The sequence below is a fragment of the Cynocephalus volans genome, chromosome 12 (genome assembly GCF_027409185.1).
Source record: "Cynocephalus volans isolate mCynVol1 chromosome 12, mCynVol1.pri, whole genome shotgun sequence".
Lineage (NCBI taxonomy): Eukaryota > Metazoa > Chordata > Mammalia > Dermoptera > Cynocephalidae > Cynocephalus > Cynocephalus volans.
In genome coordinates this window covers 56,441,418-56,466,421 of record NC_084471.1, presented here as the reverse complement: position 1 = coordinate 56,466,421, position 25,004 = coordinate 56,441,418, and the positions used below count along the sequence as shown (strand labels likewise).

The 25,004-nt window shown below is 40.3% G+C and overlaps 1 protein-coding gene across 2 annotated transcripts in view; it reads left to right on the top strand.

Annotated features, from left to right (window-relative positions):
• Positions 1–25,004, top strand: part of SRGAP1 (SLIT-ROBO Rho GTPase activating protein 1) — a 252,050-nt gene that overhangs the window by 153,802 nt on the left and 73,244 nt on the right. For both annotated transcript variants that reach the window (XM_063074938.1, XM_063074937.1), the window contains exon 4: positions 7,433–7,495. In XM_063074938.1, the coding sequence (XP_062931008.1) occupies positions 7,433–7,495 (63 nt within the window). The remainder of the gene's footprint in view (positions 1–7,432; positions 7,496–25,004) is intronic.

Sequence of the window (25,004 nt, the reverse complement as noted above, 5' to 3'; positions counted from 1 at the left end):
GGTCAGGATTCCTTGACTGGTCATCACAACAGATTTACATTAAAAATACCTCTGTGGGAGGCCAGAGGCCCTGTGAATTGGTTATCCAACCACGTAGATTACTTAATTGATTGCTCAATGTACTCAAATATGCTTGTATTAATTATGTTCTTTGTTCTGTCTTTCTCTCCTTCCTGGGAGGTTCCAGAATAGGGGTCCTGGCCAGGGCTCACCCAGTGAAGCACTTACTACAGTGCTCCTTATAGAGAGCTGTTTTGGCATGTCTGGCTCCTCTGTGAGATTGTGTACTCTGGAGAGCCAAGAGCCAGGCCTTACTTAGCTCTGGGTCCCATTCATTCAACAAATGTATATCCAGCACCTACAGTATGCCAAGCACCAAAGCAGGCCTTGGGAATGCAGGGATGGTTAAGAGTAGTCCCTGCTCTATGCTTGGGAGAGAGAAGGGAATGGGATAAGCATAATAATAATGTTTTGTAGTAAGTGTTTGAGAAAACGGAGGCCTTGCAAAATTATTTAACTTATGCACAGGCTGTAACAAGGTAGTTTGAAAACAGGGAGTTTGATTCTTTTTTTTTTTTTTTAATTTTTATTGAATCAAAATTGATTATACATATTTTGGGGGTTCAACATTGCGATATGTTGATCAAATCAATATTCCTATCATATATATTGCTCCAAATAGTAATTATTCTTTATGCCCCTTGTCCAATATCTCCCCATCTCCGTCTCCCTCCCTCCTCCTCCACTAATTACCCTAGATTTCTCCTCTCCTTCTGAAAGAATAATGGTTACTCTGTTGATTTGTTGCCTAGATGATCTGTCCAATGCTAAGAGGGATGATCAGGTCCCCCAATATTATCATAGAACAGATGCTTTTTCTATCACTCTAAAATGGGCTTTGCGGAGAAAAGATAAAGAAAGCTCTTCTTTATCTCTGCTGGTGACTCTCCTTGTATCGATGTACTCCAGTGGCTGGCAGACCATCTGCGTGGTGGTTGTGGTGTCTAGCTGCTTTTGTGGCAGCCATGGTTATTGTGGTGGCTGTGGTAGGCCACCCACATGGAGGTGATGTTTTGGGCATGCTCCTTGTTACTGGCAGTATGCCTGGTTCTGGGGAGTGTTTGGTCCTCGGCTCCCTGCCTCGGACCCCAGGCGGGCTCCAAGATGCTGGCACAGTGTGCCTTGTTGTGGGAGGGGGGTCCAGCACCCAGATCAATGCCTTGGGTCCCTGGGTGGGGCCCTGAGGTGCTGGTGGTGAGCCTGGTTGCAGGAGGGGTGTCTGTTCCCTGGCTCCATGCCCTGGGCCCCCAGGCAGGGCCCTGAAGTGCTGGAGGTGTGTCTGGTTGTGGATAGGGCATCTGGTCCCCAGCTCCATGCCTTGGGTTCTCAGATGGGCCCCATGGTGCTGGCATGGTGTGCCTGATTGTGGGAGGGGGGTCTGGTCCCCTTCTCCATGCCTTGGGCCCCTGGATGGGCCTCAAGGCGCTGGCACGGTGTGCCTGGTCATGGGAGGGGGGTCTGGTCCATGGCTCCATGCCTCGGGCCCCCAAGTGGACCCTGAGGCATTGGTGGTATGCCTGGATGTGAGAATGGTGTCTGGTCCCCACTCCATGCCTGTCCCCTGGTGGGCCCCAAGGTGCTGGTGGCATGCCTGGACTGAAACTAATTTTTTGTCCTTTGCTTACTTCTAAAATGGGGGAACTTCCTGTGGGAACCAGTACTTGAGCTCTGTGGTTGAGCTAAATTGCTGCTTTGCTTCTGTTTCCCTAGGGAAGGCTTTTTGTGCAGCTCAAGGTTTAATGGTTGACCTTATAGGTACTTCCAGCTCTCCAGAGACCAGGTGCACCTGGGTTGTGTAGGAACTCTGATCTGGGCCTGAGTTTTATTCATCGAACTGCACCCCATACAATTCTGCATTCCCAACCAGTCTCCTCTAAGTGGTCCTGTGCTGATTGGGGGGCAGATCGGCTGTCCTTGCTGTGTCCCAGTGTTCTCCCAGTGGGCCTGTCTCTCCCACCGCCCGTGCTCCAGAGACTTCCCGTGGGACAGGCTCTGCGCAGGTCCCTTGCGATGACTCACCAGCGTCTGAATGGCTCCACCTTTTCAGGTGTTCTGGCTCCTCGCTCCCACGTGGGTCCACGGGAACCCTGTTAATGGCCTTGCTGTTAACCACCAAGGCCCTCTTTTCTCCTGCCACCTCCAAGTAACTCCATCTGAAGGGCACAGCTGTGGCTCCTGCTGGCTCCTGCTTCATGTGCTCAGCAGCTTCGCAGCCCAAAACGCTCCAAGCAGTTTTTTCTCTCTCATTGTGGTTTCTCCTGCCTTCGTGAACTCCGTAGGTCTCCCCTCCTCTTCCCCTGGGCTCCAGCAGCCCCATCTTTGTTGATGTTACATTTTTATAGTTGTATATTGGTTGACTTGTGGGAGAGAATGACACTGGGGACCGTCTATTCCACCATCTTGACTGGAACTTGTAGGCAGTTTGATTCTAAAGTTTGAACTTACCACTAAATTATACAGCCTAGGAGTGGGAATAAATGAATGTATTATAAAATCACAAAGAAGAGAGGATCTAATTTCTTTTTTAGGTGGACAAGGTGAAGTTACAAAAAAAGTTTTCATAGTGGTGTGTATGTAGGATTGTACCAGGCAAAGAGAAGGAAGGAGAGGCCAGGCAGAGGAAACAGCATGGGAAAAGCACAGAGATGTGAAAGTTGGACCCGACAGCAGTTTATGACCAGGGTTTGGGATCTGTGGAAAGTGAAGTGGCCTCGTTAGACAGGGGAAGCTGTGGGTGAGTTAAGAAGTTTGAACTCTATGCTAAACAAATATAACAAGCCTTTAAAAGATTTTAATCAGAGTAAATTCTAAAGACATACAGAAAAATGGATTAGCCAGAATAGGTAGAATTGGTGACTTCTTCACAAAGAAGCATCAAGTCTTGGATAAACCCCAGATTTCTGACTTGAATGATATTGTTGTCGTGGAAGCAGTATAAATCATTATAACCCTTTGAACAAATAATCTTCTAACGTGTATCAAGAGTCTTAAAAATGTTCATATTTTTATCCTAGTAATTTCATGTCTGGGAATTAGCTGAAGCAGATAACACAGAATGCAAGCTATACCTTTAGATTAGCACTCATGACAATAGTTCAGAGAGCTTAAAACACACTGGTGAAACTGAATGAATAAACCAGTAATGATGGACTGATTGGTGGAAAATAATGGAAGCACTGGAAACTGAGGTCGAAGATTAGAAAATGTATAGTCACTGGGAGTTGTGAATCCAGTGGTGGTTGTCCTGAAAATTATGTAAGTGCATAGAAAAATGTATTGTAACTGAAAAAAAGCGGATTAGAAAAATATGTTATTAGTATAATAGAATAATTACAACTCACACCTAGGTTTAGATAAGCAAACTTGAAGGAAATCCGTCACATGATAATGGTGGTGGTTTCGTCCTTCTGTTCCCAGCTTTTCCAATATTCTTCAATATACTTAATTTGTTTTCATAATGGAAAAAGATAACTTTTGAACATTAATTTGGTGCTTATGTTTGAGGTATCCGAAACATCAAAGTGACAATAAGTAGTAAGCAATTAACAGTAGGCTTGGAATTCACCTCTGGGCTTACACACATTCAATAAATGTTAACTGAATTGAAGTTCTAACCATTTTCCTTCCCCTTGGGTCAAGATCCTGGAATCCTAGTGAAATGTGTTAGGTTTTGCCATCATTTGAACTTATATAGTTTCATATTAATGGGAAAAAAAACCCCGAATCTCTTCTCTTTTCCATCTCTGTACCTGAAGAAATTGAGGGGACTTAATTCCCTGTGTAAAAGTTATTTTAATCAGCTAATCTCAAGTAACATAGAAAATACTTTATTTCAAACACATGTCATTTTATAAACTGTTTTTTTTCTCTTGTACAGAAGGAACATTAATTGCTTTCCATATATCAGTATCAATTCTCATTAAAGAAGGGACCAGGGTCTGTTCTCACTGTTTTCAAATGTTTAAAGAAATTGAATCCAGAGGCATATTTACCTAGTGAATTTTGATGAACTTTTGACCATCCAGGTATTTTCTAATTAGAGGATTTCAGTTCATTAGTTTACTAACTGTGCCACAGCAGGTGTGTTTTGGTTTGAAGGTTGCTTCTTTTGGGAACCAGAGCAGTATTTGGAAGAAATGATTGTTTCTCATTGTTACTGTCATAAAGTGGAGACATGTGAGGGTACTTCAGAATGTTCATTGAAAAACAGAATTTAAAGATAATACGAATCTTTTCATGCACTTTTTGACGACCCCTTGTATTTGACGTGGGGGTGGGGGTGGGGGTTACACGAGGTGATCTTGTCATTGTTCCTGTGCCATGATGACGGGGACCAGGTCCCAGCATTCGATCTGGGATGTGGTGTTGTGTCCAGCCCAAGTATCTGTGAATTTAAGCGTGTGTGAATTCATGTTTTATACATTAGTCACATGAACTAGTGCTTCTCAGAGCATGGTCCAGTTCTTTAACAACCTTTCCAGACTAAAGGAGTGGTAGTGGGAATAAAATGATTAATTTCTAGGTTATTTACTAGACCCTAGAAGGGTTTGGACTGTTATTCAAAGTGAGCAAAATAGGCAGAAACATCAGTGCTGGGTCACGACGATAGCCAAGGGTCTACCTACCTGAAAGGAACTCCCCCCAACTTTTCACAAAATCTAGAATTCCCATGGGATCTCCTTAGGGGCTTCTTTCATGAGCTGTGTGTATCTTATCATGTTGGTTTCAGGAATATTCATTTTCTAGCAGCTATTTCTAATGGATGTTTCATTAATTCACTCAATACCACTAATAGTAGGACCCCCAAGAAAATGGAACATAAGGAGGTAAGTTCTGTAGACATACATGGCAAGAAAATTAAAAAAGCCCAAGGGCTGGAGCACAGTACTTGGGGTCCCTTCAAAGTCAGGGTCACCTGGAGGAATCTAAAGGCCAGGGCAATGGGAAGGGATATCAAAATCAAATCCACCAGTATCTACCAAGCACCTCCTACATGGAAGTCAATGGAGTAGGTGCCAGAAGAGATGAAAGGAAACAAAAATATGATGTGGCCTTTTCATTCAAGGGAATTGCCATTGCAAATAGTATCTGGGAAAGAATTAAATAATTATAACATTTATGGAATGATTACCGTATGTTAGGTACCATTCTAAGTGCTATGTATGTATCATCTCATTAACACAACAACCCTGTGAGATAGGTACAATGACTATATTCATTTTACAGATCAGGAAACTGAGGCACAGGGAGATTCAAAGTCTTTGAAACTTCAGAGCGAGCATTCTGACTCCAGAGTCCTTGCTTTTGGGCATTATGCTATACTGCCTCCCAGACAAACTTTATATATTTTAGGGCCTTGGGAGACGTGAAAGAAAAGTGAAAGCATATGCTTGGCAGAGCCCAGTCTGTCTGCGATGCCAGATTCCTTCTACTTCATTACTTGAAGTCTTATGAAATATGGAACATACAAAGAATCATCTTGCTTGTTCTAAGACATTTGGTCTAGGGTAGCTTGGGGAAGGACCCTTATAACCCCAAACCTAAGTCTTTAATCTGACCCTAAATATTTGGGGGTTGGGGATAATTGCACCTAAAAGATTTTTTGTTGTTGTCGTTCTGAGGTCTCAGCCAAGAAATATTTTCTTTTTGGACTTGCTACCTGAAATGTGGATAGCTGAGTAGAGTTACTTGGTGGCCTTTGATCCCATTAGAGAGTTCTAAACTGGTGGCCCAGATCCTTGAATGAAACCTGATATTAAAATAACACCAAGCTGAAGTCATGGGAGATTGTCGTGTAATGTACATGTTCAGGATAACTGAGACTTAGGGAAAACAGAATGAGTTTCAGCTGGCTCCATTTGCTCACTTGTGACTGTCCTTCCACTCTTGAGTGATTCTTAATCTGCATCTACACGTATCAGGGACACAGCAAGACATAAAATCCCTCACTCCAATTTAGGGATTTTAGAACCTTGCAGAGGTTGATAAACAGCAGCACTCTCTTTACTACTCCAAGAAAACTCATGGACAGAGCTACTAATGAATTTGGGTTTTTCAAAGTTCATGTATGGCTCTGACGTCAGCTTCCCACACTATTTTATGTTCCATGAATCTTCAGTTCCTTACATTTGGCCTTTTTTGAGGCCTGACCCAATGACCTCGTGTTTGCAGGTAGATTCTGTTTCATCTGAGTCGCAGTATTTTCATAAGGGTGATCCATGGGCCTTTCTTTTCTGCCCTTTCAGCAGTAGCCAGCAGACACCTGCAGCACTTGTAGTAACTACTTCAGCTATTACACAAACACAGTATTTCAGCTTGTTTATGGACTCATTAAGCAAGTGTTTATTTTAAGCTTCCTGCCCAACAAGGGCCAGGACTAGTGTGAGGTGCATCCTTAAATTCTGCATCCTAGGTGCCCACTTACCCAAGCACGGTGCAGGACACCGGGTCCCAGAGCCGAAAAAGATATGACTCTTGCCCTTGATACTGACAGTCCAGTGGGAGACACACAAACGAACCAGTGGATGTTGTTGTTATTGTCTCAGACTGTAGACTAAGCTGTGCTACACATTTTTCCCATTCTCTGTAGCTGACTACGTAACGAACTCAAAACAGAAGGAAAAAAGAAAAAACTTATTTGGCTATATGATTTGCTTTAAAATAACTTACAAATTTTGCTGAAAACAATATTCAAATACTCCTCCATCAAACTTTCAGAATTAGCCTAGGGAAGAATATTTTAAATGCTGTTTTTTTTACCAACGGGGTAGAAGAATGAAACTCTCTGCCTTTTTTGATTTTATAAAAAAATAATAATAAATGCAGAGGTAAAAGTCTGTAGACCTTAAATAGACTTACCATCTGACTACCTTGAAAGTGTTTTCTTAGAATTGTAGCCAGTCAAATCGTTATTTTGGACAGGAGGAGTTAATTTCCCCTTTGGTTTCTAACTTAGCTTTTGGGGAATCACACTGCAAAATTCTTTTGTGATGATACTGAGGTAGGAGGCTGGATGCTGAAGTTCATCTTTAATGAATTTAGTTCTGCCAGCCAACTTCTAAGCAAGCATGATGCTTCGCCCTGCTTACTTTTCCTCTCTTTTGATAGTCCGATTTGGATGGTGGTGAAGCCGTTCAGGCTGTGCACTTGTTTGCTTCTGTCCGGCCTGGGGAGACCATCAAGGCACGTGGTCTAGCATTTAGAAATGGCCATTCAGCTGAAGGTGTTTATCACATCAGGGCCGTGTTGGCTTTCTATTGTGTTACATACATTCTTGTATTTTCAGTCGATGGACTTTTAAAGATGTAAATAATTTAGAAACAAGTTTCTAATACATTTTTAATATTCTTTCTTAATTTCTTCTTAATTACAGAGCAAAGAGATCGCATTCCAACTTCATGAGGATTTAATGAAGGTTCTTAATGAGCTTTATACGGTAAGCACATAATCTTTCTTCTTTTGCAAGAATTCTTGGTTTAGCATTTGGGTTTGTAGAAATACTACTCATTTTAGAACCCATTCAAGCCAGAGTGTCAATGGATGCTCATCTGGTTGAAATATGGGACCAAGTGAGTAGATGCACACTACTGTATTTTTTTGTCACTCCCTCCCAATTTGGAGAGGCTGTGTTTAAGTAAACACGGATACGCAGTCAGCACAGTTTAAGAAACTAGAGGAGAGGTGTCTCCGTGTCTCAGTAGGACATGTTTTAACTGTTGGATTATATGCAATCTGTACATATATTCAGTTATAGAATGTTTTGTTTAAAATTGTTGCCATTCTGGGACTTGAGCAATTTAGAGTTACTTTATTATAATACTTTAATTTTTTTTTCCATTTCAGTTCAATTGATTGTTTGGTTAATGTTGGCGTACATTAAAATTACTTTTGGGGGTTTACCCATTTTTGCCTCCTTGCAATAATTTTCTTTCTTTTTTTTTTTTTTTTCTTACATTTTATTTACGGTACCACATATAATCAAAATAAATTAAATAATTTAAAACTATTTTTTAAAAACCTAAAACCAATGATTCTGCAAACTGAAATTAGTGATATGCCTATGTAAATATTTTTTTACACTTAATAATCATGTTATTAAATACAAACTCCTTCTGGAGGTGTTTGAGTAGTAAAAGAATAAAATAGTATAATGAGAAGTGAGTAATACTAATTTGTACTAATGATAGATGTTTGCATGTTCACTGCACAGGATTATTTGAATTTTTCTTTACAGGCAAATTAAACCTGAAACTTATTATTAAAATATTTTTCTTGATTTACACATTCCATTTGTTGCTAAAAAGCCACATGTGTAAAATACGTTTGTGAATTAAATTTTTAATGCTCCATTGCTACTTGCTAATTAAAGGAAACTGTAAATTAAACTTTTATAAAATGAGTAATATTTTTATAAAATGAACCTTCTAATTTTTTAATATGTGTGTGATAAATCTCTATTTTTATACAGCACATTTACAACATCTGTGTTGTAAGTTTAATTGATGGCTTATATGTGTTAGTTCTTCCTCCTGAAACTTTTAACTTTATATGCAACCTGCAAAGCTTCATGTTTTAAGTTTATATCCATATATATCAAATACTTACTGAAGCTGAGTTTTAGATGATAAAGGCCAATTATGTATAAGTTAAATGAACATTGTGCCTCTGAGACTTTCAAAGGAGCATAAGCAGAAATTCTGTCTTCTTTCATTGACCTATTTTAAGATGAGGACTTTTTGGCACTTCCCTTATGGTTCTCTTTGCTTGGACATTGTTTTACCTAGAAATATAAATCAATCCCTAATACTTTAAAAAATAAATCTGTTGATTGTCACAGCACCATGGACAACAGCCTACTGATTATGGTCTGAAACTAGTAGTCCTAGTCAAAGCAACAGTGGCAAAGACAAACTTGATCATTGAATACAAGAAAAGTCAATAGAATGTCATGAAAATTTTATCTCAGTACGGGACATGTATAGTGAAATTTCTGCTAGATTCAGCCTATCAATTGGACTTAGACATTTAGCAGATTCTATATAATTGAATCAAGTAAGCTGACACCTCCTCAAAACTCTTTTCAATGTCAGTCTGAAAGCCTGAAGGAGCCAGGTTCCAGAAAATGTCCCTAGAGTTTGAGTGACCTGTCAGAATCATTTAACCCCTCAGAGTCAGTGGAGGAATTGAGGAATAGAGGAGACAGGCAAAGAGGTTTTAATTATGTTGTCTGTAGATCACTTTGAGCTTTTGGGAAAACTTTTACTTTAACCAGAAAGTATATTTAGTCAAGGCCAGAGGCCATATTTCCTGGGGAGAGAACTTCGTATCACTGGCTTTCTCTCTCTCTCTCACATACACATTCTTTTTACTCTAACAGGAGATGCTGTTTGGTCTCTCTTGCACTTTACATTCAGATACACACATTTTGTCTTGTTCAAATGAATCTATCCCTTATACATATTTAGTTTACTTAGGAAAGAATAAAGCTGAGGCATATTTGAACAGTGGATCAGGAGTCAGAAGAGTGTAGTTTGAGTTCTTTATTCAATCACTGACTGGTACTGGTCTTGAACAAATAACCTTCTAGTTGCATCATACACAGAATTTTGTACAACTGATGATGTAATAATGATTGCTGAAGTAACATGTATAAAAGGTAATTGAGGATGCTATTTAATTGCCTCTTCAAATATTCACTCCTTACTTGCTCTCAATCCTTTAAACTCTTTGGGAGTTGAAGGTGAGCATTTGAGAAGTATATGAACTTCCTTATACCAGTGGAATACTTTATTTTAAATTAAAATCAACCTTAGTGATGGGTAACAGCCTTATGTGTGGACTTCCTTACCCAAAAATATTGCTCCCACAGCAATTGTTGATTGTTCCAAACATTCCTTCAGAAGGCTTTGTCTTAAGTAAGATACACATGCCCCAGAAGGAGAATAGAAAGAGGTGCCTTATGATCATTTATATACCTTAGAGTGAACTGTGTTTTATCCGTCCACGTTGTATGGATGATATGATAGACATGATGTCATATGATGATATGATAGATATATGGTATGACAGAACACAGGTCGTGTGGATAGGGCATGAAGTCCTGGACTTCTGGACAGGAGAGGGAGGATGATGTCATCACAGTGGCTTTTGAAAGGGGGAGTAAAAGCCTTTTAAAACATGAAGCTCCGGGCCGAGCCCGTGGCGCACTTGGTAGAGTGCTGCGCTGGGAGCGCGGCGACGCTCCCGCCGCGGGTTCGGATCCTATATAGGAATGACCGGTGCCCTCACTGGCTGAGTGCCGGTCATGAAAAAATGACAAAAAAAAAAAAAAAACATGAAGCTCCTTTTCTATATTTTTGCCCAATCGTGCTTTTTTTGCAGAAACAAGGCCTCACGATGGTTTTGAGCCTCCATTTGAATTATTACACTACCAGAAGGGGCAACCAAAGCAGTAAGGTTAGTTTGGCCTTGAGTAACAGAGATATTCAATAACATAATCAAAAAAGAATGTATATTCTCTCTCACATAAAGGAAGTCCAAAGATTTGGGAGCCCAGTGCTGGTGTGAAGTTTACATGAACCCATCCAAGCGTCAGGCTTCTCCTAATCCAGTGTTCAGAGAAACCCAATTACAACCTTTGTCCTTATAGTTCAAGATAGTTGCTAGAGCTCCAGTCATTACATCTGCGTCCTCAGCCACAGAATGGAGAGAGGGCAGAAGGGCAGGCCTCTTGTCTCTTAAGGAGGCTTCATGAAAGTCCCACATAATGTGTTCACATACATCTGATTGGCCAGAACTTAGAACACGGTTTCAGCAGGCTGCAAGGAGGTCTGGCAATTACAATCTTTCAACTGGTGAGTTCATTGCTAACCAGTTAGAAATTGGGGATTCTGTTAATTTGAGAGAGAAGGAGAGCTATTTGTAGGTAGCTAGCCATGCCTGCCAGAGTAGTTAACATTTACTGCAAGCTTATTATGTATGTGCTAGTTACTGTGCTAAGCACATTACTTGCATTGTCTCATGTAATCCTCACAGCATCTCTCTGACACAGTTACTCTCATTGTCCCCATTCTACAGATGAGGAACCTAAGGCTCAGAGGGGCTTGCCGCAGTTTGCACAATAAGAAGTAGAATGAGATCTCAAATCCAGGTCTGGCTCCAAAGCCTGTGTGTGTCTTTTACTGTCATTTTATCTCTATTGCCATAGTTTTGGGGAACCATTTTCTAAATAAGATCTCTAAATGTTAACCCACTGCCCCACAACACAGAGAACTTAAGCAGCTTATCACATGCTCATTTGTATTTTTTAGAATCAATGACATTAATGATGTTTTAGCAGAATGTAGGTGAAAAATTGAACATTGGCCTAATGGCAACCTCTACTTAGAAATTTTCATTTAAATGATCGAACAAATAGACCTCATTTGGCTCAAAAGTGAAAGGGTGAACTAAAATACTCAGACTCTCTTTCTGAGTCTAATTTGCTAATTAATTTCCTTTTGAGTTGAACATTTGAAAGCAAACTAAAGGATAGAATGAGCAAGTTTGGGAGTAGGGTTAAGAAACCAGGGAGAGTGATGTGCTGTAATGAAACTGGACTGGCAGTCAGCAAATTTGTATTTGAATCCCAGCTCCATTAATTGCTAGTTGTGTTGCACTGTAAAATCATTTAACCTTCCTGAGCATCTGTATTAGTCTGGGTTCTCCAGAGAAACCGAACCAACAGGAGATGTATACATAAATGCGAGTGCGTGTGTATACAAAGTGATTTATTATAAGGCATTGGATCACGTGGCTCTGGAGGATGAGAAGTCTCCAGATCTGCAGTAAGCAAGTTGGAGACCCAGGAGAATTGATAGTATAGTTTCAGTCTGAGTCTAAAGGCCTGAAAACCAATAGAGCCAATGGTGTAAGTTCCTCTCCAACTCTGAGTCTGAAAGCAGTAGAAGACCAGTGTCCCAGCTCAAAGACCTTCACACAGAGAGAGTGAATTCTTTCTTACTCAGCCTTTTGTTCTGTATAGGCCATTAATGGATTAGGTAAGGCTTACCCACATCAAGGAGGGCAATCTGCTTTATTCAGTCTACCAAATCAAATGTTAATCTCATCCAGAAACACCCTGACAGACACACCCAGAATCATGGTTGACTAAATATCTGGGCACCCCATGGCCCAGTCAAGTTGACACATAAAATTAACCATCACAGCATCTGACAAGGCATCAGAGCATAGTGGGGCAGGGTCAGTGCTTAAAACACAGCCCTTAAATCCCTGCCACTTTCTAGCTGTGTGTGATCCTGTGCCTCAGTTTTCTTGTCTGTAAAATGGAGATCATAATAATCCCTAACTCTGAGAGTTGCTGTAAAGAGTAAATGCTATGAAGACTAAATTCATTCATGAAAACTTTACTGAACACCTGCTGAGCCAGACACTGTTAGATGTACTGGGGATATAGCTGTGAATAAAAACAGACCAAGTGGGCCGGCCCTGTGGCGTACTCGGGAGAGTGCAGCACTTGGGAGCGCAGTGGCGCTCCCGCCCCGGGTTCGGATCCTATATAAGAATGGCCGGTGCGCTCACTGGCTGAGCGCAGTGCGGGCGACACCAAGCCAAGGGTTGCGATCCCCTTACCGGTCACAAAAACACAAAAAAACAAAAAAAACAGACCAAGTACTTCCTCCCAAGGCATTTATGTTCTAGTGAGGAGAGACAGACAGTAAACAAAGAAATGTATAATATGGCAGGCGTTAGGGCTAAGAGGAAAATAAAGCTGAGTTAATACGGATAAAGCATTCCAAAGAGTGCCTGGTGCATAGTAAATGCTTCATAAATGTTAGCAGTTAGAGTCGTCTCATCCATTGTCATCATTATCCTCTTTATTGTCCTCCTCCTCTGTCTCACAGAGTAAGTGTGGAACTCAGGGATGATGTTGCCAGTAATTATAGATTTTCTTTTAACATGTGTGTATGTGTGTATGATTTTTCCCTATAATAAATATGTTACTTTGCACAGAAAGAAAAAGGAAGGTAACTTCCCTAAGCAAACCAAATCAGTAGTAAATGTTGACAGGGCTGTGATCAGAAAACTGAGGAAGTGAAAAGCAAAAACAGAAAAATGTTGACACAAAAGGTTGAAGGGAACATTCAAAACAAAATTTGCCTTCATCAGCCTAGTAAAGGGCTCATCATGAAACAGTTTAAAGTGTTAAGCCTGTCCCAATAACAAAATCTCAAAAAGTTATGCTGTATTTCAGTAGAAAAACAATTATTTGCTCTCAGTATTTCTTTACCTTGTCTAGGTTTTACTACATTATACTCAGCATTTTACAAAACAAGGAGTTTACCATCCTCAGTAAGCTAATTCTGATAGAGATTAACACAGACATGATAAATCCACGTGAAATGGATTGTTAATTATGTGTAATTGATTGCCGTGCTCTCTATACATCGGTGGCGCACGTGGCTAGCCAGAGTCGAGAGGTAATCCATCCTCACGTATCATTAAGTCAAGAGGGAAAGGGACGGAGCAAATGAAGATTTATCTAACCTATACCCCGAGGCAAGCACATTATCCCACTCATTTCTTACAGCAGCCCTTTGAGGCAGGTATTCCGAATCCCAGTTTTACAAACAGGCTCACCCAGGCAATAAATGACTGATCCAAAATCTAAACCCAGTTCCATCCTGGAGGCCCATCAATTCCCCACTGGACAGCTGCCTTCTGGAAGGATGTGCAGGGGAGGTGGGAGGAGGAAGGGTGTGGGGCCTTAAAGAAGAGATGAAGCTCCCCCGGGAAACTCTCGCACCGCGTTCTCTGACTGACATCCGTAAAAACTTGATCAAGCCTTCCAGACGGTTATGTGGGTTACAAAATGGGCAAATCCACATGGCTTTGTGCATTCAGCTTTGATATTAGAGTATGTTCATTTGGGGTGCCTCTTTAAAACGTAACCTTTCATTTAGCTTTAGTGTTATGTGTGTCAACGCCACCAGTTAGGTGTGTTCATATACAGTGATGACTGCTGTGTCCATGTCTCACTCCACTCACCTTATTTTCTTCCTTCTGAGGGCTAACTCCGATTTGCTTGACACATGTGAATGGTGGATGGAAACCGTCCTAGTATAAATTAGAGGCTGCTGAGCAACTTGTACAGGAGCTGCTTGGAAAACAAAGTTGCCAAATGAGCACAGAATCTACCCTGACCTTTATCTGTCTTTGAAGCACTTATCTCTTTAAAATGTTAAAATGAAAAGAGCTAATTATTTTTTAGAGGGAATGAGAAGGAAGACACTGTTTATTATTTCAAACCCTTCCTTGAAAACTCAGCCTCAGAGGACTGAGGGGAAAGCTTTCCTGGCTGGCTGTGTGAGCCTCCCACAAACCAGGAGCTAATGCATTCTTCTCTACAGAAGAAACATGCCCAAGGCAAGGTTGAAAAGTCATTCTGAAAGAGCCCAAGATACTTGCCAACTCATATCGGAAGGTTTTTCTCTGAGTCTCAAAGAGGTTTTTGATTTTTTTTTTTTTTGGTTGAGTATTTATTTTAGCTCAAGGGCATTTCAAGTATTTGAAATATATATTTCTGTAGTGAAAATGAAAATTCATTCCTTTGAGATGTACTACAAAGAGGTCTGAGTCTCAGAATAAAACAATGAACAAAAAGAAATAAGGAGTATAGGATATGTAGAAAGTTCCCAAATTGAAAACCTCATTGGAATACGGCATGCTCTGTGATGCCACCTGGAAAACTTTTTTTTAAAAAAGCAGTCTATTTAGAGACCTTGGGCTGATGAAGTGTTTCCATATATCCTTCCCTTGCTTTGATTGCTAGACTCTTGGATGGAAAGAAAGAGGTGCTGGGATCGTATGACTCCCTGCTGACAACTTCTAAATTCTAATCTTGGCTTTGACACAGACTGACTTGCAGACTAGGTTAGCTCATTTAACCTAGAGTTGTTTTCCTGCCAAAATTATTGGGATTAATAAAATTTCCATTGCAAGGATCTCTGAGGACAACTGTTTGATCAGAATTTTATGTGTGTATATCTTTAAGGACATCCTGCTAATTAATGATGCCTGTGCTCCCTCATTTTTGCTTAGAGTTTCCATTTTCTTTCTGAGATTTGAGAATTACCTGTGGTTGGTGCTAATGAACCACAATATAAAGAATATCTTTTGAAATAAGTGAGTAATGTGAACCAAAAAAAATTATTTGGCTTAGAAATGAAAAGAAAGTGTTAGAAATTATAGTTTAATAAAAACAAAACATTTCTAAAGAATGTTTCATGCCAAGAATCCTTGACATTTATATATGATATAACATTAAATACATATTGTATAATTATAGTATTAAATATATATGATGCCTGCCAAGATATAGAATAAACTACGGGGACTCTCCTTGGATTTACTGTCTCAAAATGGACCAGAGATGTTGATCAGAAGAAATGTGAAAAATCGTGTAGGAAATCAAGATCTAAATCACTTGTTTTAGGTGATCCAACTCAACGTATCTTAACTCACATGATTTTCTAACTCATGTGATTATCTGAATTTAATCCTGTCATAGTTTGATAGAATTTTAGCATTGAATGGGCCTTTAGAAATGATCAGATTAACCTTCTCATTTTGGAAAAATATCACAAAGACCCAGAGAGATCAAGTGACTCATTGAAGTCCCAGAGCTTATTCATGGCCAAGTTGGAACTGAAACCCACATTTTAATTTAGATCAGCAAGTAGGTTCCTGTGAGGTGTGTGCTGCTGTGCTAGGAGCTGCAGGTGAGACAGTACCAATTTAGGAGGATTTCAGTCTAGCAGATGTGCTAACTGCAAGGACATAATAGCAGCTAACCTTTGTGCCAGGTACTATTCAAAGCACTTTACATAATTAGCTCTTTAAATTCTCCGAACAGTCCTGTGAGGTGGGTGATGCACAGAGATGTTAAGTACCTTGCCCAAGATCACACAGCTAGGAAGTCTCAGACCAGGCTGAGTCTATGCTCTTAGCCCGCATATTATACTCCCTTTTTATTGCTGATTATAACCCAGGGCAGTCAATTATGTACCAGATAGGTTCCGGCAGAGGGCTTTGGAGATCCAAAGAGAGAGGTTCACATTGAGGAATGAGAAAAATTGCAGAGAAGAAAGGGTCTGAAAATGGACTTCAAAAATAGTCAGGATTTTAGTAATAAGAGAGATGAAAGAGGGATGAAGGCATCTGAGGCAAAAGAAGCAGTGTGAGCCAAAACGTTAGGAAAGGACAAGGTCCATTCATAGAATTTCCCTCTGGAGCCATATCTAAGGAGAAAGGGAAATCAGGAGTTGAAAGATTTCAGGACAGCTACTAAAATGACATTGTAAAGAATATAGGTAGCAGAAGAATGGCTAGACACCAAGTCAAAAGCAGTTTGAACGCTCAAAAAGCTTTCTTGCGCAGAATAACAAAGGCCTCTCACCTTTCTTCTTTTCTTCTTTTTTTAAATAAATGGAGTGAAAAGTATTGGATGAGGCATAAAGTAGACATGTCAGATTCCAACCATTTCCCATTGAAAGAAAAGGATTACACACCAGCCTTTCCATTTTAGTTGATGCTGCAGTTTAGATGATGGTGGGCTTTTATGCTTTTAAGATTCCAAATGTCTTGTGTCCTCAGTTTAAAGATTTCATATACTAAACCTTGTTACTTAGAGGTCTGATACACACATGTAATGTTGAAGACATGTGAAACATTTCCCTGAGAAGAATTAAATATTAAAAGTTGCAGGTGACTTTGAAATTCTAGTAAATTTGGTGGCCTTTTGTTATGCATCTGCTTTTTCCCTTCAACACTGCCAACTAATTGAAACTTTTCCTTTGCCACCAAAGACTGTGTTCAGTGTGTCCTTGGTTAACATGTATGCTATGTGCAAACTCTTGGGTGTTTTAATCAGTAGATGAAACTTGTATTTCAGTGCCTCTGAAGACTTCATATGAAAACCCCTTTTGAAATCAGAACTTTATGAATAACCTTTTCTATCATTGACTTTCTCTGTTGACTTGGGCAGGATTAAGTCTCTGCAGCTCAGTTTCCTTGATCCACAATACAAAGACCATCCCTCTGTTCCCCAGCTTCTCAGGTGTGTGAAAATATACAGGTGCACACTGGCTGGGCTAGGGCTATTGTGGGCTTAAAAGATACTGCCTTAATCTGTTCAGGCTGCTATAACAAAATACCTGGGTGATATAAACAACAGACATTTGTTTCTCATGGTTCTGGAGGCTGGGAAATCCAAGATCAAAGCACCAGCAGATTCAGTGTCTGGGGACGGCCCACTTTCTGGCTTGTAGAAAGCATCTTCTTGCTGTGTCCTCCCATGGTGAAAGGGGCAAGGGGTCTCTCTAAGACTTCTTTAATTGTGGCACTAATCCCCTTCATTCTGTCCCCCTAGTACCCTCACCTAAGGAGTTAGGATTTCAACGTATGAATTTTGAGGCAAACATTCAGACCATAGCAGATATGCAGATATGATAGAAGGGTGGGGGTATTTTATTAATTGTAATGGCATTCATTAAACATTCATCATGTGCCAGTTACTACTGCAAGTGCTTGACATATATTAATTCACTTTTTCTCCATGACAACCTTATAGGTACTATTCATTTTCCCAATTTAGAGGTGAGAAAATTAAGGAACGTGGTAAAAGGCAAAACCAGAATTTGAACACAGTCTAATTCCTGAGTTTAACCATTAGAGCTATGCAGAAATGGAAGGGGCTATCTTTTAAGACAGTGATCTTCCTCTTTGGAGGTTGGCTCCCCAGCAAGTACGTGGAGAGGGGTTGCAACTTGTAAGGTTCTAGGATTTATGAAATGCAATTACATGGCATTTGTACTAAATCTCAGAATTTGTACCTTGTCTCTAATTCACTTAAATGGAAAGTACTAAAAGCAGTGTTGCCTCTGCTCTAAAATTGTTATAGGATCATCTCTAGTGCATCCGAGTCATACAAAACAAATGGGTAGGAAGGGACCTTTTGACAAATATGGAAGTCCTAGAAATACACGGATGACTAACACACAGTGCTGTCATCAGTGAGCTAGACTAGGAGATATCTCTGTGTAGTGTTGGGTGCTAGGTTAGATGTCTCCACAGATCTTTGCAAGTGCAGAGCCACTTTTGGGGCTTCCTGAAGAAGCTGACAACTGAATTTAGTGATAACGGATGGGTGGGAAGGGCATTCCAAAAAGAGGAGCGTGTGTGAGGGAAAGCACAGATGTGTGAAACCTCATTGCCTGTGCAGGGAGCTCCGTGCACTTTGATATTGCCAGAGTAATAGCAAAGCATTGATGTAAAAATAAGTGGAGCATTAAGCTGGGCTTTCTTAAAATCCCCTGCCCTCACTACTCTCTCTTACCCCAATACAATGAAGTACTTGAGTGACAAGAAAGGAAAATAATCTTTCACAAATTTAGAACTTATTGGATAAAATGACATTAATGTTAAAAACCTTTGACAACTGTGAAGTGGGCAGATATTCTAGTATTATATCAAATAGTTAATTATGCTTATGAAAAATTCTTATGAACTAATGGACTAGTGTAAACCTATAAAGAATACAACATCATTGGATTTCTAGTAACAGAATGTTAATGAAGGCCTATTTGTGGTACATAGTAGGGGGCTTGAGAAATTTTTGCTGAATATGAATGTTTGTCAAGAGTTCCTTAGAGATAAACAAAACCAATAACCCCCATCTATGACTCAAAGACTGAAATTAGGAACTGCCTCTAATAACTGCTAGAAATAGAGCAAGCACAGATTAATAAATACAGTTTACTCTTGTTACAAATAGAAACATTTTCTAAGGCATAAAACAATTTATCCTCTTTAGGATAAATTAGTCAGTTTTCATTAGTTTCATTAAAGTAGTTTCTTATGAAACTAATTGTGATTTATATTACCATTTAAAAATTATTGTTAAACAATTTAGCATTTTGAAAAAGATGACTAATGCCCTGCTTTAATTTAAATGTAACAGTCAAAAATAGAAGCATGTAGCATATCTGTATTGTCAGCCCTGCACCTACCAAACAGTTCCTGGGTTTACCTCCTTAATAAGCACTTGATGATTGATCAATAATCAGTTTCGGAGCTAATTAAAGTCACTAGAGTGATTGATATTTCTGTATAAGGTTCATCAATATAAGGAAGTGTGATAGACAGACAGTAAGGGCATTGTTCATTTCTCGGCATTTTCTGTGTAGCAAAGCAGATGACTTATGGCCTCAGTGCCCATGGAGAATTCTAGCAGTAATCCTATATCCCTGGCATAGCATGGTATACTGCTTGCTGTCTCAAGTCAACAGAAGCAGAAGGAGATAATTAGTTTAATTTGTTGTTACACTGGCTTTTTCTTTCGATTAAAATTTATCTGCCGTCTACCCTGACACTGAAAAAAAAAAAATCAACCCCTTTAGCCACTGAGAATATACTTGCATTATATGTGTTTCTCCAAATAGTAAATTCTTATAGTATTTAGTTGTTAAGAGATTCATATCTGAAATCATGGACTCAATATCAATAGAATTTTAGAGTTTGAAAAGGCCTGAGAGATGACAAGGACCAACCAACTCCTTTGCAGGTGAGGGAGCTAAGGGCCAGAGAGTTACATAAAGCTTTGCCCCGGGTCACACAGTGATGCATGGCAGATTGAGGGCTGACGCTCTCTAGGACAGGGAAGCTCCTTCCACTAACACTGGCCACTTAAGATGGAGAAGAAAACAGCCTCCACCAGAGAACAAAAACACGAATGACAGTATGGATGTTATTTTTATATGCAACTCCTAAATGCCATCTTACACTGTTTTCTCTGAGCTTCATCAAATAATCTCCTTTTAGAGGATATATTAAAATTCTCTTGGGAAGAAGACTTCTGCACCCAGAAGTTATGCAGTCAGTTTTTGCTGCTATGATCATGCCTATGCTGTGTCTCTCGTTCCACACTTTTCACAGTGTCTGAGATGTGTAGTTTGATTTGATTGTCTCCCTAATTTCAGTCCTGTAGGGAGCCCACATGTTGTCATGTTGTCATCTCTAATAGATGAGGCTCACACTGAGGGTCAGAAAGGCTGAGGTTACAGAGCATTTTGCAGCAAAGACAGGACCAAAATCCAGGTTTGTTGTTTCACAGACCTAAGCTCTTTCCATTAAAAATGCTACTCTGTGTAATTATTTCCAGGAACAAAATTGTTTTTAACACTACACTGAACAGAATATAATTATTTTTGAGATTTTTATTAGCCCATTTCCTCTCTTTGCATATGCGTTCTCTGTCTTTCCCTTCGTTTTGTTTATTCTCTGCATCTCTGTTGCCGTGTCATTTGGTTAGTTGGCAGTCCCTAGCCAGCAGGGTCCAGAGTCCCAGATACTGTCTTTGGTTCAAAGCATTTGTTTTGATTATAAATATAATTTGATGATAAATTCAGATGGTTATGTTAATTTTATTTCATTGGAGCCACAAGGTACCTCAAGTTTTCTTTGATAAACTAGCTATAAAGATAACATCTCATGCTATTTATTTGTTCATCTGGTCTGTTTGCTCATTCTAAAGAGCTTTGCTAAAATCCTTAGTGTATACATAAATGGAAATATTGCTGATTTTCCTCTCTTTACCTTTATTAAAAATGATAATCTTTCCAATTGTGTAGAAATCATTACCTATTATTGAAATGAATTATTTTATGGTACTTTTTTCAATTACAGTAATTGACATTACCCATGCACGTATTATATGTCAGCTTCTTTCTTTTGTGCTCTTTACATGTGTTGACACAATTAGTCCTCCCAACTACCCTATGCAGTGAGTGATATTTTTATCTGATTTTACAGTGAGGAAATTGAGGCACAGAAAAGTTAAGTTACTTACCCAAGATCACACAGCAAGTAAGTGCAGAGGCAGGATTTGGACCCAGGCAGTTTGTTTTGGGTCTGAGCCCTTAAGCACCAGTATACTGCCTCTCAAAGTGAGTTGTCCTAGAATGTTACTTTGCAAATATAATTAAGTTTTGTAAACTCTGCTTTCACTGACTTATGGAAACCTATAAAAGCTCAGGGAGAGGTAGCTTTTTCAGCCCTGATGCCATGAATGTGAATAAAAAATACTGTCTGGTATCACTCACAGGCCTTAAGTGGGAGATGGGGCATGGGGATGAGAGCCAAGAGAGCCATTGTAGGTACTGGCTGAGTAGCATTGATGTGGAAGGCTGGCTTTTGCTGCCTTTACATTCTTTATATAAATAAAATATATTCCCCACTCCTTTTCTTTCTAAATGGGCTCCCAGACTGAAATATAAGCTGATCAAAAAGGAGCCTGGGAATCCTCCACCTAACTCCCATCTAGCCTACCGTGAAGTCCACAACTGGCCCCCTCTCCACTTCCGCACATATCCACTCCCTGTTTGTTTTACAGTCAGAGGACGTTTATTTTTGTCCTACCCATTGGGTAGGGATTGTGTCTTTCATCTCTAGTCTCAAACCCTAGCACAGTGCCTGGCATATGGACGCTCAGTAGCTGTTCCGTGGATAAATACATGTAGACCAGTGTACCTGTCCCTCTCCCAAATCTGGGCTAATGTCTATCTAATTTTACCGTAGCTGTCACCAGGCATTGAAAAGGGTGCTGATTATCAGATGTACATCACAGACAGGCTAGAAGCTTTCTCAGAATGTGATTCAGGTAGTGTAGTTTATGAACACATAGGAGGTGACTGTATGCAAGTCAACTCCTTGGCCTTCCTCATGGGTGTATTATGTTAGTTTTTAAGAGGGTTTGGCTGGCCTGGGTCTCAACATGAAACAGCAGGAAAGGCCTCCATCAGCCTGCTTTTGTTGTACCTCTGTTCTCCCAGTTGCTTTGCCTTTGGGAGACAGTGTCCTACACCTGTCTGCTTAGAGCCTGGATATGAAGCCGGGAGGTCTGGCCCCAGAACCTGCGCTCTTCGATGTCTTACCTTAGAAATGGTCAAGAATGAGAACTACCCACCCTGCTCTGTGCTTCTGTGCATTCTGTCATGTAATCCCATTTTAGCGTGGAGGAACTGAGCTCCAGGAAGTTAAGACACTTGCCCAATTAGGAAGCAATGGTGTCAGAACTCAAATTCACGTCTGCATGGCTCCTGAGGCATCAGCAGGGTTGGCTCGGCAGACTGAAGAGCAAGAGGCTGCAGACTGTAGGGGTAAAGATGCTGGCACACAGTGATCTGCGTGCACTTGTTAAAAGCCTCCCCTGTCTGGAATAAGCCCTGAGAGACATGCATGGCCGAGCAGAGGCTATATCCTGGAGGGAAGGACTGAGGCCATGCAGGCCCTGGGAGGCGCCAGGCTCTTTGCAGCACAGCCCATGGCCCTGCTTTCCGCAGGAGCCTGAGCGCTTCCTGGGAAACAAAAGAAAAGGACATCCAAGGCTGTGGTCCTACCCTGATGGTTTTCGTTAGCCTGGCACTTGCAGAAACTCATTTACAATTAGAGCCCTCTTATGTATTGACTGCAGAAAATAGATCTTTGTCTGCGGTTGTTGACAATTTTCTCTGAAGAGCTTTCAGTGATTGATGAACTGAGTGAAGCAGGAGGCTATGGAGTTAGGAAGTATTGTCACTAACATATTGCCCCTCCCAAACCACCACATCTTTTTTTTTTTTTTTTTTTTTTCTTGAAGGGCCAAAAATTCCAACACTATATTTCACAAATCATTGAGAACTATTTTTCATTCCATTCCTTCAATCCCAATTATTTATTGGTTGTGCTATTTTGGATGTTGGGAATAGAGAAGAACAAGCCAGGTACGTGGTAGGTGTTCAATAAATATTTGTTAAATGAATGAACAAGCTGACTGTATAATGGGTTCCTGTCATTCATTTGTTTCTCACCAAATGTCTATTTTTCTCATACTTCAAATAAGGCAATATTGAGGATCTAAAGGTACATACACTGTTGGTGCCCGAGCTGATCTTACAGGACGATCCTTATGGATTGTACTGGGTGGTACACAGATATCTATAACATATGGCAGAGAGTTGAAGTGCCATCAATAAGTAAGTCTTGGCAGTGAGAAGAATAAGGTCACTCTGGCCGGAGAACCAGAGGACACTTAGCAGGAGGTGAGACTTGAGCTTGCCTTGGAGGATGGGTCAAAATGTTAACAAGATGGGGTGCAGGGGTGGGGAGCATCTCAGGCAGTGGGACTGGCTTGGGAGAAGGCCACGGAGGCAGGGAAGTGCAAAGGAGGGAGCAGTAAGCGACTGACTCGGAGCAATACACAAAGCACTGCTCCGGAGGGTGCTGGGACTGATCTGCAGGCATTGAACTCCATGGCGGAGGGAATCGTGTCAAGTTCAAGAAAAGGTCAAAGAGAGTGATAACAGAGAAAAGGCCTAGTAACTGTCGTTTTGGATCCTTTTTTCTTACTTTCCATTTCCTCTTCTTCCACACTAAATGAGGTCACTTCACACCCCAAGCCATCCTGCATATCTTCACCAAATTATTACTGAGATACTGCTTTGACCACACTGTCTGCACCTCTGTGGATTCACCAACCCCTTTGGAATAAATTATGCACTTCTTGGTTGGAGTTTCAAGGCTCTCCTGATCTGGCCCATGCCAAATCATTCAGTCTTATTCAATGCAGCTACCTGACCATCCACTTTCCAAGCTCTTCCTGGGACCCCATTGTGGTCTGCTCACACCCACCTCACCTGTGTGCTCCCCCCTCATTCCCCTCCCCCCATACCTTCACCAATACTCTCCTTCCAGCCTGAATGCCCTCTCCCTTCATCTCTGCCCATCAGAATACTAGCCCATTTTTTAGTCTCCCAAAATTTAAATTCTTAGAACATGGAAACTAAGTTTTTATTTTTAGACCCATCAGTGCCTTTTGGATGGTGAGTACCAAGCAAATGTTGAATGAATAAATAATTTATTTTTCTCCATTCCTACATATAACCAAGATAACTGTATCCCCTAGGTAAAGAGGACTTCCTCTTGTATAATGCTTTAGACTTTCTAAAGGTTATGGTGTAGCAGTCCAGAAGCCAGACTGCCTGGGTTCCAACCATTGCTCTGCCAGTGACAAGCTATGTGGCCTTGGGCAAGTTACTTAACCTCTCTATGCCTCAGTTTTATCATCTGTATAATGGGGACAATAAAAGGTACCTACCTCAAAGAGTTCCTAGAAGGATTAAAGAAGTTATTTGTGAAATGCTTAAAACAATGTCTAGCACATAATAAGCAATATATAATATTATGTGTACGTATCTGTATTGGTGGTATATATTTTATACCTTGAGATACACATATATAGTAAGCACTCAGTAAAGTTTAAGGTAAACACACACACAGGGGCACACAATTTGGCATCCACAGTAATCTTGTAAGGTGAGCAGAGGCATTAAATGACTTCCCCACACCTTGTAATTGGTAGATCCGTTCTTGGGATCCATGTCTTCTAACTTTTGAGCCAGAAGTCAAGTAGAAACGATAGCCTTAATTCACTGATCTCCAACACATATGTCATTTTCAGATACATAATGATTTCTTAACACTAAGTATTGAAATTTACTACAGGTATTTTAATGTACAGGTCATGTCAAAGACATGATATGGGCCTCTCAGAAAAAAAATATATTAACAGCTTCTTTGCAAGTTATTATATAGTATTTTCCAGTCTCACAAAGAAATCTGTGATGTGGGTCACTTTCTCCTGGGACTATGTTTTTTCTGTGGTTGAACAAAAATGAATTGTGTTGAATGGAGAATTATGCATGAAAGTTTAGTAGAGGAGAATTCAAATAGGAAAATATGCTACTGGAGTAGATTTAACTGAATATATGCCTATCGAATTATTTGGTATGCAAAGGCTACTGTTTGCATTAAGCTGATGGAGAAGCTGTTATTTTCTTTACAGTATGTAT